The 16,556-nt window shown below is 43.6% G+C and overlaps 1 protein-coding gene across 1 annotated transcript in view; it reads left to right on the top strand.

Moving 5' to 3' along the window:
• Positions 1-16,556, top strand: part of STXBP4 (syntaxin binding protein 4) — a gene marked incomplete at its 5' end in the record, with an annotated part of 193,418 nt that overhangs the window by 14,401 nt on the left and 162,461 nt on the right. The window contains one exon of the mRNA XM_082272758.1: positions 15,752-15,858. Within this exon, the coding sequence (XP_082128884.1) occupies positions 15,752-15,858 (107 nt within the window). The remainder of the gene's footprint in view (positions 1-15,751; positions 15,859-16,556) is intronic.

Below are 16,556 nucleotides of genomic sequence, written 5' to 3'. Positions count from 1 at the left end.
CAAAATAGCTCAAGCTCTGTCAGATTGGATGGAGAGCTCCTGTGAACAGCAATTTTCAAGTCTTGCCACAGATTCTTAATTGGATTTAGGTCTGGACTTTGACTGGGCCATTCTAACACATGAATATGCTTTGATCTAAACCATCCCATTGTAGCTCTGGCTGTATGTTTAGGGTCGTTCACCTGCTGGAAGGTGAACCTCCGCCCCAGTCTCAAGTCTTTTGCAGACTCTAACAGTTTTTTTTTTCTAAGATTGTCCTGTATTTGGCTCCATCCATATTTCCATCAACTCTGACCATCTTCCCTGTTCCTGCTGAAGAAAAGCATCCCCACAACATGATGCTGCCACCACCATGTTTCACGTTGGGGATGGTGTGTTTGGGTAATGCATGTGTTAGTTTTCCGCCACACATAGCGTTTTGCTTTTAGTCCAAAAAGTTCAATATTAGTCTCATCTGACCAGAGCACCTTCTTCCACATATTTGCTGTGTCCCCCACATGGCTTCTCCCAAACTGCAAACTGGACTTCTTATGGCTTTTTTTTTCAACAAAGGCTTTCTTCTTACCACTCTTCCACAAAGTCCAGATTTGTGGAATGCCCGACTAATAGTTGTCCTGTGGACAGATTCTCCCACCTGTGCTGTGGATCTCTGCAGCTCCTCCAGAGTTCCCATGGGCCACTTGGCTGCTTCTCTGATTAATGCTCTCCTTGCCTGGCCTGTCAGTTTAGGTGGACGGCCATGTCTTGGTCGGTTTGCAGTTGTGCCATACTCTTTCCATTTTTCGGGTAATGGATTGAACAGTGCTCTGTGAAATGTTCAAAACTTGGGATATTTTTTTTTCTAACCTAACCCTGCTTTAAACTTCTCCGCAACTTTTTTCCTGACCTGTCTGTTGTATTCCTTGGCCTTCACGATGCTGTTTGTTCACTAAGGTTCTCTTGGAGTCGGTTCACACCACGGCGACTCAAAGTCCCCCCGACTTTGAGCCGCCCCGTGCATCACGACTTCATCCTGGCTTGCAAACGACTTCTATAATAGAAGTCAATGCAAGCCACTCCGAAGTCGCCCCGAAGTAGTGCAGGAACCTTTTTCTAAGTCGGAGCGATTAGAACGGTTCCATTGCACAGAATAGAGCACGACTTGTCAGGCGACCAAGTCGCCTGACAAGTCGTGGCAGTGTGAACCGGGACTAACAAACCTCTGAGGGCTTCCTAGAACAGCTGCATTTATACTGAGATTAAATTACACGCAGGTGGACTCTGTTTACTAATTAGGTGAAGGCAATTGGTTCCACCAGATTTTAGTTAGGGGTATCAGAGTATATAGGGTGAATACCAATGCACGCCACACTTTTCAGATATTTATTTGTAAAAACATTTTGAAAACAATTTATCATTTTCCTTCCACTTCACAATGCTGTGCCACTTTGTGTTGGTTTATCACATAAAATCCCAATAAAATACATTTACGTTTTGTGTTGTAAAATGACAAAATGTGGAAAATTTCAAGGGGTATGAATATTTTTTTTCAAGGCACTGTATGTGTGTTAAAAAAAAATGATAAATGTCTGTCCTGGAATAAAAATGTAGCAATACTTCATCCCCCTAAGTGATTTGATTTAAAGTGTAACTAAAGGCAAAACTTCTTCTTTTTTTTTTTTTTCTTTTTTTGTTCTGGATTGAGTGGAGAGGGATTAGAACACCTGTCAGTTTTTATTGCTGTCTGTACCCCTGTTAAAGCGGTTATATCCCCAAAAAAACAAAAACAAAACCCTGCAGGACAATGGCATAATGTGCTAGTTTGCATCGCATGCTAGCACATTATGAAATACTTACCTTGGAACAAAGCCTCCATACGGTTGCCCGGACACCGCTGAGGGAGCAGACATGTTCCCTCTGTGTTTCTTCGGGGTTCGGTGGCTCTGGTGCTGTGAGTGGCCAAAGCCGCAATGACGTCACTCCCGCGTATTCCGGCAAGGAGCTCTTAAGGTCCGGCAAGATACGCCGGAGCTTCAGAGTGAATGCGCCGCTGGTGTCAGCAGCTGCATGCAGAGTAGACCTCTAGATGGGGAAATGAGTGTAACATAAAGTAGGTTATACTTCTCCTTCATACTCCCAGTTTAGAAATCGGCATCTTTACCGGTGCTGACCTATCAGCGGCTCCGCTCTCTGTGTACTCTGGGAGGAGCAGACAGTGTGTGTGTTTTGCAGCATGAGGTCCAGCAGCTGATAGAGAAGTAAATGTCAGACCTGAGAAGGCCTTTCGCTTCCAATCCCAAACTCCAGAATTGTCCTCAGTCAAATAAAGCCAAACGAGAAATAATATACATCTTTTGGTAGTGAGCCTCCACAGATATAACAATGCACATTCATGGTTGGGCTTATACCTGAATCTGAATGTTCAGGCAGAATCCTGGACTTAAAGAGGCTGTAACCCCCCCCAAAAAAAGTTCATATAAAGCCTGTTAAACAGCATAATGCTTGTGCTGTGTAATTTTGTCCCATTCTATGCTGTAAAATACCTGTTTGATCCTGCCTGTTTCTGTGTCCCCCTATGTTAACTGACCACGGTAATCATGGCTGTTGATCCATGATACTGTGGTCAGTTTACGTGCCTCTGCCATCCTGCTGTGTTAGTCTCTACCCTCCCTTACTTCCTCCCCTCCCTCCCTGCCTGTCAGTTCCTAGTGTGTGATCTCCAAACCTGCCCCCCCTCCTACCTCTATTTTGTGTGGCGGTAAAATCAGTACCATTACTGCCAGCCCCTCTGTTCTAACAAGGTATAATACACAGTGTCTATGTGTATTTTTTCAAAATGATACTGCTAGCAGCCTTATTTCAGAACACCCAGCGGTCACGTGACCTCCCAGTTGACCTCAGAGGGGAATCTAGGCCCCTCCTACTTAGATCAAGGGAGGAGAGTGGCAGGAGGTCAGGTGACCGCACAGCGGTGCTCTGAAATAAGGTATTTAGCAGCATCATTTTCAAAAAAACATTGACACTGTGTATTCTATCTTGTTATAACAGAGGGGCTGGCAGTAATGATACTTACTGACTATACAACTACTTTAAAACAAAAATTGTGAGCAGGAAGGTATTTTATTTATTAAAGAAATATTCTAAAATGTCTACCTTCGAATAAAGGCTTCATAGCTTTCTTCCCACTATCTTCTTTAGTCCCCTTTCACACTTGTGCGACTTGTCCTGTGACTTGGGACTGCAAAGCCGCATGACAGTCGTACCCCATGATTTCCAATGAGTACCGTTCACATCTGTTGGACTTCAAATTGCAGCGCTTTCAAAGTAGTCACTGCACTACTTTGGTCCGCCTCTGATGCAACTTGAGGCCAATAAACCTCAATATTACACAGGCATTGCTTCAAGTCACGTCACTTTCAGGTCGCACAATTGTGAAAGGGGCCTTAAGTTGTACACTAAGCTGCGCGTGCACATCTCAATATACAGTTCTGGCATCTGATGCCTTTATAGAAACCGGGTCCAAAAGCCTTTTATATAAAGATTTTTGTATATTTGCGAATGTGGTACCTGCAGTTAGCACCTCTTCTGTCTCATACTGTAACCTTTGGCATCTGCCAGGTGATAGGATGAATTAACTCCAGTGTGTCATCTCAAGACAGACCAGGACTTTGCACAAGGAAGAAGTAGTGAAGAAGATGTTTGTGCCAACGCGGGACCCCAAGGACATTTTATTTGTGGGCTTTAGTTCCACTCTACAGCACGACTTCAGGAATTAGAAAGAAATCCACTCTTACAGTACCCCCCCCTGTTCTCAGTTCTCTTCCTCAGCGGTTAAATGCTCATTATGTCCAGGAGAAATACTTACCTTACCCCTTGCTCCAGCAGGGTTCCTCCAACCTGTCCTGTGCAACCCCCTTTCCAAGCCGTTCACAGCCATGGTCATGCACTTGATCCCTCCTTGCACAATGTATCTAAACTGTATTTGAGGACTGAAGCTTCGGGAAGAAGGCATAACAATTATCTAACCCTAGCTTTTTGGGGGACTCCACTGTAGGGGTAGATCATTTTTATTAGGGCTGAGATGTTTTTTTGTTTTTTTTTTAATAAACTTTGAAAAACAGTTACAAATATAGATACGGGCCGGTGACATTTACCCATAATCTACATGAGAATTACAAGAAAGGTTTTTTGCTTATAAAAACACAGACATAGAACACTTTTTAGTACGTCCCAGATGTACCTCATAAATCCTAATCATACATACACAGCCTTCAATGTGTTATTCACCATACCTAGCTTAGATTACAATGGTTTGTTTGGACATTGCACCAACCGCATCTGAACAAGTTCACGGGGACTGAGTCCAGGGGTATCCAGCCATGGCGCCCATAACCTTTCAGACTTTCCTGAGCACCCCTGTGTTGGTACACCTATTTTTCAAAAATAAGGGTATTTCCCATCTGCGTCACCCACATATGGTGTGAAGGAGGGTCAGTTAATTTCCAAAGCTAGAGAAGTGTTTTTCGGGCTTGGAAGAGAGCTTGATTAAACGCTATTCTCGTGGGCTCCTCTGTATGAGATTGCTTAGTATACCTAACAGACAATATTTAGGGTATAGCGGGTTGGAGGATTGAAATATCCTATTAGGGTACCCAAGACTGCTTTCCAGTAGCGGTGTAACTTAGGGCATTTCCAGAGAAGGTGAATGATCCTTTGAGCTATAGATGATCTCAGTGATCAATGAGTATGCCCTCATTAGGCAGTTTAGCAGGAGTGTGATGAGATTGCAGTACTATGTACAATTGGGAAAGAGCTAGTTACCACTGCCTGTAGCCCACCCCCCCACTGATCACCAGATAGTGGTCTCAAGTCCCTTTCCAATCTCACTTGAGCCTTGGTGGGATAGCTATCTAAGTAATCACTCAGTAACATATGGTAACACTGAAAAATAAGACCTTCAACATGCTCTACTGAGGAAATCCGTGTGAAAATAGGAGTTGGTGATAATCTCATCACCCTGGGCCCTGACCGCATGCTGCAATTGAATGTAGTAAAATTGCATATAGAAGGGAACGCTAAATCTCTCCTGGAGGGTTTCAAAGGGGAAAAGGCTCCCATTGTGAAAAATTTGTTTCAAGTGGGGCGTTGTAATGACTAAGCACAGGTGTGCGAAACACGTCTGCTGAATTGTTTTTTGAGCTGTGAGTATATGTCATGTCCTCTCTTTTCATTGATCTACAATAAAGTATGAAGATTTTATGCTGGATGTGCCATCACCTTTTTCTTCTTTGCAGCTGATGTTAGTGGACTTGAGGAGTTAACAGATGGGGCAAGAAATGTTTCGGTAGGATGTTGCACCTGGGCTGCTATATATTGCAGCCAGGGGTTAGGAAGTGCCAAGCCAGGGGTTATTCCAAATCAGGGATCTAAACATAGATTGAACTATTCTAAGGGTTTTTAAGGGGGGTCACCACTGGCGAATTGTGCAGGTTATACAGTATTTGGGGCATCAAAATAATTTTAATTAAATGTATTCTGCCTGCTACCGACAGGCGTAGCTTTCTCCCAGTGTTTATCTTCTCTCTAAATCTGGACAGTAAAGGATGTATATTGAGGCAACAGTAGTCTAATATGTTAGAGGTAACGTGGACCCCCAGATATTTAAAGAATGATATTTAAAGAATGATATGGTAGGTATGGGACAGGCCTCTGAAACTGACTGCCCATTGGATCTGTCATCCAATAGCAATAAAGCTGACTTCGTCCAGGTAATGGTTTGGCCAGCAAAGTGTTCAAACTGGGCTATCATGTCCATGACAGCATCCAGGGAGGAGTTCTATCTCCCAGAAAGAGCAGCATGTCATCTGCATACAACAAGAGTTTCTCATGTAATGCATCATATCTAAACCCAGTAATCAATGGATTGGCACAGATCAGGGCAGCCAGCAGTTTAATGGCAACCGCAAATAGCAACAGAGAGAGGGGGCATCCCTGTCTTGTACCTCGTCCCAACGTGAAAGCAGGAGAAACCTTATCCGCGCACCTGATAGCCGCCTTAAGGGCATGGTACAGAAGTTGGACCCATTTAATTAACCTTTCGCCAAAACCAAAGTTGGTCAACACTGCCCACAGGTATTACCATTCTATACTATTGGACGCTTTTTTAGCGTCCAGGGATAATAACACTCGTTGGCCCATATTATCTACAGATGTTTGCATATTGAGAATTTCCTGCGTAGGTTCAAGGCAGTGGATTTGTGGGACATAAACCCCGCCTCGTCAGCATGTATAATAGACAAAATACCCTCATTGAGACGCTGGGCAAGTACCTTGGCTAGAATTTTAACATCGCTCTGCAGCAATGTATTTGGCCTGTAAGACCCCTGGATCCAAAGGGTCCTTACCTGGCTTTAAAAGCAGAATGATGTTAGCCCTTGACATAGACTCAGGTAGCCATTGGGCTTTGTATGTAGCATTAAAATTTTCGGTAGCTGGAGGTGAGCTTTGAATTGTTATGACTCTCAGGGCTTGCTTATTATTACCTTTTTATTTTGCTTTACTTAAAGCCCAAGTGCACTTTTAAAGCAGAACTAAACCCTCCACTGCTGTCCTGCACATCGCTTGATCACGATGGGGCTCAGGTAAGTATTGGGGGGGAGGGGGGGGGGGTCTTTTTTTTTTTTAATAATCTTCATTAGAATTTTCACATTTTTCAAACATACAAAATACAACATTTAACCCACACAGAACCCCAGCAAAAAAAAAAAAATGTAATTCCTCTTTCTCTTGGTCTATCATTTTGGTCAAATCATATGAAGTAACCTGGTCTTTTCCTTCCATTACCGATTTATCCTTATATCCTTCTCCATCCCAGTCTATATTCTTCGTAGTTTTACACAATGATCCCTATTACCCTCATCTAACAAGGAATAAGAGAAAAAAGGGATCATATCAGGGTACACTAACCAAGGCTCCCATATTTTATAAAACTTTTGTAAATTTTCTCTATTCTTATATATTTGTTGTTCTCTCAACTGAGCATCATTTACTTGGAGTCTCTAGTCCAGTCGGGCGGTTGTAAAGCGGTTAATGTGGCTCTAAAGGCAGAATGTTTTTTACCTTCATGCATCCTATTGTGAAGGTAAAAAAAAACCTGTGTGCAGCTCCTTCCTCCCCCTCCAGCCCCTCCTAATGCTTACCTGAGCCTGATCTCGATCCAGCATTGTGCACAAGAGCAGCCCGGCTCTCTCCCTCTTCATTGGCTCAGACACAGCAGCAGGAGCCATTGGCTATCGGTGCTATCAATCACAGCCAGTGAGGAGGGAGCGGGGCTAAGCCCCATTCTGTGTGTCATTGGAGATACACAGAGCGGGGCTCGGGAGCGAGCACGCACAAATGGCCCATAGGAAGCAACTTTCTATTTGGGCACTCAGCAGGGGGGAGGAGCTCAGAGCGCCAGCGGGGGACCCAAGAAGAGGATTGGGGCTGCTCTGTGCAAAACAATTACACAGAGCAGGTAAGTATGACATGCTTGTTATTTAAAAAAAAATCCTTTAGTATCACTTTAACTGGTCAGACCTGCACAGTTTGTTTTTATTTACAGAACCCCTTTTCAGCATAAGGCCTCTTGCACAAGATACTCCTGTATGAGCATCTACTTTCTCTAAACTTTTTTTTATTTTGGATGTATTTGCATGCATTCTTGCGTATATGCGTTTGCGCGATCTCGCACGCGTTTTGCGCGAAAACGTATTCACGCGTTCTTGTTCTGCACAATATTTGCACGCATTTGCGCTTATGAGGTGTAAATTACTGACCAAAGCTGATTTTTCTATTTAATTTTTTAACTGAAGAATGCACTGCACTTGTTTACGCGCCTGTGTGCATAGACACATTCCAATTAATGGGCTGTATTTTAGCTCAGTAAAAAAAAAAAGCTGTACTAAGCTTTTTCAAGTTGCAGTGTGCAAAAGGCCTTAAGATATGCTAACCCTTTAAATCTAAAATATGACAAATTATATATGTGTACTGTACCCTTGTGAGCTGCTATAGTAAATCAATAATATAATCACCTATGTCAACTGCCCACGCCTCTCCACAGTCCGATATACATGTGCTATACATTGTTTACTAGAAATGGTGTAGCGCTAATTTTATCCATGCTGTTTCCACTATATGTGTGTGTGCATGTATGTGTGTGTGTATGTGTGTGTATGTATATGTGTGTGTATATATATATATATATATATCTATCTATCTGCTTAATAATCCTAACATAATAACCTAGATGTGAAAAATTAAAGTAAAAAAAAGTCTCTAATCAGTCATGTTTCCAGTTTATTTTCACCTGTGAACACTCCAAAAAACTCTCTTGCCACCTTTGTGTCACCACCTTTACCAGTTGTACTCCCACATGTTCTCTGGGCTTCCTCTACACCTTATAAATACTTTGCCTGGCTGAACTCCTCGGCATCTTGTGGAAGGTGGGGAGGAAGCCCAGGGAAAATGGCAAACCCAAAGATCTACAAGAAAATGGCATCCAATAGGTAATAGGGGAAACGTACCACAAAAGAATGGCGCAGACTACAACAACATGTTGCTGGGTATACACTATATAAAGTAAGCAGATGAATCATCCAATCTAACCCCCCCCCCCCCCGAGGAAGTCACGTGGCCCTGTGACGAAATGCGTAGAAGCGGGCATTTTCTGGATGACATCATTATGTTTGGAACCACTATTGCTGGACAGGAGAACTGTATTAATACACAAGCACTATATAGTGTTTTTTTTTTTTTGTTTCATATGTGGCAGAATGGAGGAGGATAGGAGAGAGAGAGCTGGAGAAATAAGCTTAAAGAGTAAGTGTGTGGACCCCTGTTTGTGGCTCATTGTGGAAGGAGGTATAACAGAGAACCACCAGTGGAAACCATCAGTATAGTCGATGTCCATTTAATGGGTACACAAGCTTATTTTGACCCTACATAACTTGTAAGTTCAAGAATCCCAAGTGGGAGCACAACTGGTGAAGGTGTTGGCATGAAGGTGGCAAGAGAGATTATTGGGGTGTTGACAGGTGAAAATAAACTGTAAACACGTTTGATTTAAACCAGGGACTGCAGCCCTCAGTCACCACGCCCTGGACGACGTCACATATGACGAAACCGGTAGGGCGGTACCGGACGCTACGTGACCACGCCCCCTTGAATTCCGGCTGTATTGATCGCTTGCGGGATGCCGCAGTTTTATGCTTTCCTGCCTGGAATGTTTTAAATTGATGTAAGTGCAATCTAAATAAATGCTTTTTCTACCTAAACTGGATTACGCTATGTACTCTCTTACTCTCCCTTCCCACACATACTGATCTGTGCATTGTTGGAGTTGCCTGTGAGTTTGTGATTTAACCCCTGACTACCTGGAGGGAAAGACCAGAATATTGATCTGCAGATAAAGTTTTTTTTGCCTGTCCATTAATTTGGGGGCCCACACTTTTTGGTAAGCAACCATTTTGTACCATTCCTCACGGGTGCTTTCTTCCTGCCTCGCCATCTGTTGGGAATTCCATCTTTGGATATCAACCTTTGTTCATCGTCCATTCTGGGACCTAGATTTCGAACTTTAATATTTTTTGGACTTTTTGATGCACAGTTTCACACACCTTATATGTCCTATTTTTGTCACTTGTTTCATGTATTAATTTTACTTGTATTTTCAACATGTAAGATTAGCGCTACACAATAGTTTTACATATTGTTTTTGGATTTCTATTGATCCAGTGTTTAGCAGCTTTTTCACCAATATTCCTTTTATGCACATTTATATTTAGCGCAGGTTTTTCTTGATTTTAACTGCAGCCCTAAGGCCAGCTATGGCCCTAAGCTTGCCTTTATCTATCCCTTGAGTGTACAGCTTGTATACCAGTGTAAATTTGCTGTCCCCTCAAAATAACTCAACACATAGCTATTAATGTCTAAACCGCTGGCAACAAAAGTGAGTACACCCCCAAGTCAAAATGTTCAAATTAGCCCAAAGTGTTAATATTTTGTGTGCCCACCATTATTTTCCAGCACTTCCTTAACACTCTTGGGCATGGAGTTCACCAGAGCTTCAAAGGTTGCCACTGGAGTCCTCTTCCCACTCCTCCATGACCTCACAGAGCTGGTGGATGTTAGAGACCTTGCGCTTCTCCATCTTCCATTTGAGGATGCCCCACAGATGCTCAATAGGGTTTAGGTCTGGAGACATGCTTCGCCAGTCCATCACCTTTACCCTCAGCTTCCTTAGCAAGGCAGTGGTCGTCTTGGAGGTGTGTTTGGGGTTCTTATGTTGGAATACTGCCCTGAGGCCCAGTCTCCAAAGGGAGGGGATCATGCTCTGCTTCAGTATGTCACAGTACATGTTGGCATTCATGGTTCCCTCAATGAACTGTAGCTCCCCAGTGTCGGCAGCACTCGTGTAGCCCCAGACCATGACACTCCCACCACCATGCTTTAGGCAAGACACACTTGTCTTTGTACTCCTCACTTGGTTGCCACAACACACGCTTGACACCATCTGAATCAAATAAGTTTATCTTGGTCTCATCAGACCACAGGACATGGTTCCAGTAATCCATGTCCTTAGTCTGCTTGTCTTCAGCAAACTGTTTGCAGGCTTTCTTGTGCATCATCTTTAGAAGAGGCTTCCTTCTGGGACGACAGCCATGCAGACCAATTTGATGCAGTGTGTGGCATATGGTCTGAGCCACTGACAGGCTGACCCTCCCCCTACCCCTTCAAGCTCTGCAGCAATGCTGACAGCACTCATACGTCTATTTCCCAAAGATAACCTCTGGATATGATGCTGAGCATGTGCACTCAACTTCTTTGGTCGACCATGGCAAGGCCTGTTCTCAGTGGAACCTGTCCTTTTTAAACCACTTTATCGTCGGTCTTGGCAACCGTGCTGCAGCTCCGTTTCAGGGTCTTGGCAATCTTCTTATAGCCTAGGCCATCTTTATGTAGAGCAACAATTCTTTTTTTTAAATCCTCAGAGAGTTCTTTGCCATGAGGTGCCACGTTGAGCTGCCATAACACCAAATTTACCACACCTGCTCCCCATTCACACCTGAGACCTTGTAACACAAATGAGTCCCATGACACCAGGGAGGGAAAATGGATAATAGGGCCCCATTTAGACATTTTCACTTAGGGGTGTACTCACTTTTGTTGCCAGCGGTTTAGACATTAATGACTGTGTGTTGAGTTATTTTGAGGGAACAGCAAATTTACACTGTTGTACAAGCTGTACACTCACTACTTTACATTGTAGAAAAGTGTAATTTCTTCAGTGTTGTCACATGAAAAGATATATAATACAATATTTACAAAAATGTGAGGGTTGTACTAATTTTTGTGAAATACTGTGTATGTGTGTGTGTGTGTGTGTGGCACCCTACAGGTAGGTGCTAGGTAAATGTATAGTGGGCCTTGTCTGCATTAACAGCAGGGCTGTGATTTGTTAGTCAGGGTGTCATAGTTTCCAGATGTGCCTGCTGAAGAGGGAGTCTCCCCACTGGCTCCTGTGAGAGGTTTCTCATAGGGCGGTGGAGAAAACCCAATCAGGGGACACATCTAGACTTGTAACTACCCCAGAAGGCAGATTGTGCTGCAAAGGATTTTGGGAGCGGGTATAAGTTTGGGCGGCGCATGACACAATGTCTTTGGCGGGAGCAGAGTCCCAGTAGGGAGAGAACGGCTGTCTCTCCTCCTGTCTGAGGAGGAGGATCTCGGGGTGCTGCCTGAAGATCCAGAGAGTACTGAGCTAAGCTGAGGGGATCCGGTGTGCCGAGAACCTGCGGACAGTCAGAGGGGTCCAGTCCCAGGAAAGCCTACACAGGTCGTAAGTACTGAGGAATGCCCCTGGGGGTCTGCCTGAAGTTAGAGGGGACCACTCCGGAAGAGGTTTAGGGATCCAGTGCCAGCTAGTGGTGAAAGGGGGTACCTAGGTTGAGGACCCTGAAGTGACAGAGGGGTACATAGTCAGTGGACCCTGAAGAGCTTAAAGTGTAAAGGGGGCGCCTGCGATTTGGGCCCTGAAGTGCCAGTGCACAGTTTGAAGTGCGCCAGTTGAGAGTTGCAGCAGTACAGGAACTTACAAGGAGCTTTCTCAGCCAGTGCAGGGCTGGATGGAGCCATTCAGTGACTTGTGTTACAAGTCAAGCAGTTCTACAGTCCTGGATCTTCTGGACTAAAGTCGAGGATCCAGCACAGTTTTCAGTGATACACAGTGTTCAAGCGTCAGGAAGCGTTGGCTAGCGCCGGCTGGCGTCAAGTCAGCGCTAACAGGCATTTGTGCCAGAAAAGTCCCACAGTTGTATTTAGTTGAGCCTAAAGGAGTATCCTACTCATTCCCTTCTCCCATCCCCTTAAATACAATAAAACAACAAAACAAAGATGCCGGAGTGGTCAATGTCTCAGTGCTCACACCCAGGGTCGCAGCTCACAAGGGCTGGAGGGTCAACCGGTACTGATGGCAGACCCACATCAGGCCACAGGCCTGGAAAACCTGCTACATACACACACACATGCGTGTATATATATATATATATATATATATATATATATATATATATATATATATAGCACGGATAAAATGAATAATTTATATAAGTTTGTTCAGGATTGTTTAACATATGGAGCGTTACTTCTTAAATCTTATCAAATGCAGGAGCTAAAATGATTGGCATTTAGACCAATATTTGTTCCTTTAATGTTTAGAGATCCTGATGTCTGCTCTGTGGGGTGACTTCTGATCTTAGAAGAGGACCTGACTTTCCTCGCGGTGTCAGATTAGTTTATATAATATTGAATTTGTCACCCTCCACCTTCCTGCAGATTCATTACCAGGTGTGGCGTTACAAACGCAAATGCAGAAATATATTTCCGAAGCATACATGCACGTCTTCTCACGTTTTCGCAGCTCCGGGCCGCGCTAACGAGCTCAAATTTTCACCAGCTTAATCAGGTCAATGACTCTGGGTGACATAACCGGTGGTTATCATGAACTATATTCCAAAAGTATACATGCTGCTTTAACCTAGATTCCCACTTCATACCGAATACAGCTATATGGTTACCTAGTGCAGAGGATTAAAGGAATACAATGTAACATTGGGTACTTGGTCAACAGGGTGGGAGATTTTCAAGATTTTCATAATAGTCACAGTAATATTCGTTGGATTACTTGTTTCTTAATAACAAGGTTGACCTACTGAGTATTGTTTTTTAAATGTGAAACTGATATTTAAGATTTAGGTTAATGCCTGTGAATCTATTTCTTGATCAGCATTATTAAAGTTGAACTCCAGACAGATATTTTGAATGCAAGTACCTGAATTGGATTTGGTATTAGCCTCTTGCAATCCTCTGAACAGCTGGGTTAAGAATGGGAGAGGGAGAAGCAGCAGAAGGAGCCAATCGGTTGTGCTAAAGTATTCATGTGTGAATAGGGAACATGCTGATCGAAAGAGAGAACAGAAATTGCAGATGAGCCTGTCAGATGTCTCCTTCTCATTTACTGTCCAATTTACGGCTGGAGGAGGGACAAAGCCTGTAAATGTTGCCTATTTGCAGCAAAAAAAAAAAAAAAATCAGGTCCCCTCCCCTATGCTGTGGTTATCTGTTTCAACCCCCGTTTTTTAGCAGTTTGCTAAAAGTTCAACTTTAAAGTGATATTAAAGGCAAGTTTTTTTTTTTTTTGTTTAAAAATATTAAACATGTCATACTTATCTGCTCTGTGCAGTGGTTTTGCACAGAGCAGCCCAGATCCTCCTCTTCTGGGGTCCCCCGCTGGTTCTCCTGGCTGTTCTGTCCTGCCAAGTGCCCTCAGAGCAAACAGCTTGCTGTGGGGGCAGCTGAGTAGGCTCGCTCCTGAGCCGCTGCTCTGCGTGTCCATTCAGACACCGAGCCACAACTCGACTCTGCTTTTTTTTAAGTGCTCAGAAGCTGCTTAGCTGTCGGGTAAATACCAGTCACTCCTTTCCACAGTGACTCATCTGGTTACCATTACCCATCTCATTAGTCCAGTCTACAGCCAGACCCTTTTTGCTATTTAAGCAGCTTAGTTCATTATTTCCTCCTTGCCATTGCATGGTCTATGATCTCGAAGTGTGTTCCTTCCGGTGCTCCTGTGAATGACTTGGCCTGGCTGACTCCCCTTCCAGTTCCTGTTCCTGATTTTTGCTCCTGACTAAGCAGACTTCAGGTTTCCTGACCCTGGCTCGTCTGATTACCTGCTCTGGCATTCAAACCCTGGCTTCTGTTTTTTTACTACGTTCCTCAACTGTGTTATTTTTTCCATTTCATTAAAGGTGTGATTTTTAACTGCACTTTCTGTTTCCATCGGGTTAATGGTTCCTGACACAATGGAAGCCAATGGCTCCCGCTACTGTCTCAGCCAATGAGGAGGGAGAGTTTCTGGTGAGCTGAGGCTCTTTTGCATGTAGCTGGACTGAGATGGGGCTCAGGCAAGTGTTAGGACGGGCTGCTGCACACAGAATGATTTTTTTACCTTCATGCATAGAGCATTTAGAAGCACTTTAAAGCTGAACGTTCGGTAAAGAGCTGAAAGTGAAAGTGATTTAAAAGGTAATTTTTTTTACAATCCTGCACACCTTTTCCACCACTGTAGGCCCCTGCACAACTGTTACACTCCTGCACATCTTTTCTGCCACTGTACACTCCTGCACATCTGTTTCACCATTGTAGCCCACTGAACCCCAGCTCTGCTTCTGTACCCCCCTACACCCATTGACCACTGTACCTCCTGCACACCTGCTCTGCCGCTATAGCCCCCTGCACACCTGTTCACCACTGTACCTCACTGCATACCTACTCCACTGATTTAAATCCTCCACATCAGTTCCCCCACTGTACTGCCCTGCACATCTGTCTTGCCACTGTACCCCCACTGCACACCTGTTCCCGGTCCACCACTGTACCCCCTGCACACCTGTTCCTTCACTCCACCTGCATTCTACCACTGTACCTGTCTGCACATCTGTCTGGCCACTGTACCCCTATTGCAGAGCTGCTCTGTTGCTGTACCCCCTGCACACCTGCTCTGCTGGTGTACCCTTCTAGACACATGCTCTGCTCCTGTACCCTCCTGCACACCAGCTCTGCTGCTGTAGCTCCCCCTGCATTTCTGTTCCACCACTGTAGTTCTCCCTGCACATGTGCCACTAATGTAGGCCCCTTCATATCGCTTTCACCACTGCACTTTTGTGCCTTGCACCCCCAAGGTCAGCTGGCAGCATTTAATGTGCCTGTTTGTGGTCCCAGGTGAAGAGGGGGGGAGCAGCTGGATGTAGTGGCAAGCAAGGAATTCTATGTGGGGCTGGTGATTTAAAAAAAAAAAAAAAACAGGTGCCCCTCTAGTGGCATCACTGGAAGTGTTCTTAGTCCTGGGAAGCCTGTGTGTGCCACTGAAAAGAAGCTTTGGTACATGTGCAAGGGGTTTCCTGTACTAGAAGTAGCTTAAAATGCCTTGATTGATTTTTTTGGAAATATACATAAATAACTGGACTAAAATGGTGTGTGTATTTATTTATTTATTAATTATATATTTGCCTGATATACCACCAAGGATGCTTAGGCGATGCTTAGACTTGATTTAGCCTCCGCTGTAATCTATGTTCCTGTTCTCTTCACTACTCATTCCCTTTAATTAAGGAATGCTTTTTACAAGCTTTTTTGGTCAATAATTTTCGCTTTATGTTTCCCTTTTAATTAGGATGGACGACTGCGGCCTGGAGACCAGCTTGTTTCTGTGAATAAAGAGTCATTGATTGGTGTGTGTTGTGATGAAGCCAAAAGCATTTTAAACAGAGCGAAATTAAGGTTGGTTTTTATGCTAATTTGTGGGTATATTTACTTTAAAAGTAAACTTTAAGCAAACATAAAAAAAAAACATGAAAATACTATATATATATATATATGTATATATATATATATATATATATATATAATTACAATATATGTACTGTTTATTCATTAAACATAATTTATTTATCTTTAAATGCAATTTGTCTTCAGTAGTATAATCTACTACTTATAGTTTCTTCTACAGTAAAAAAAAAAAAAAAATAATAATAATTTCTCTATCGTTCATTGACAGACGCAGCTCCATCTTCATTACTAGTAGGGTTCTGCTCCTCCCATCAGGAATAGTCACTAGGCAGGCAAAAAGATTAACCGCGCCTATGGGGGCTGTTCCTGCAGGCATAACCCCTCACACTCTGCTATCATTAATGAGTTTAGTTGCAAGCAGTGTTTAGAAGACAAAAAACCCATACACTCAGAAGTAGAGGGGCAGGTGCTGCGTCTGTCGATGAACCTCAGAGAAAAGGGTTTTATGGTAAGTTCTTGCAAAAATCCAGTTTTCTCTATCGTTCATTGTCAGACGCAGCTCCATCTTTATTACTAGTTGGGATGTCCCAAAGCAGTATAAATTCATAAGTATGGGATCTCTTTCCCTGCTGCTAGACCTAAGAGTATAAGGCTTGGGCCTTTGTTCTGACTTATTTTGACAGACTGGT

The sequence above is a fragment of the Pelophylax lessonae genome (genome assembly GCF_965119305.1).
Source record: "Pelophylax lessonae genome assembly, chromosome: 11".
Taxonomy (NCBI): Eukaryota; Metazoa; Chordata; class Amphibia; order Anura; family Ranidae; genus Pelophylax; species Pelophylax lessonae.
Note: the sequence above shows the minus strand (reverse complement) of the source record. Positions and strands in the feature narration are given on the sequence as shown.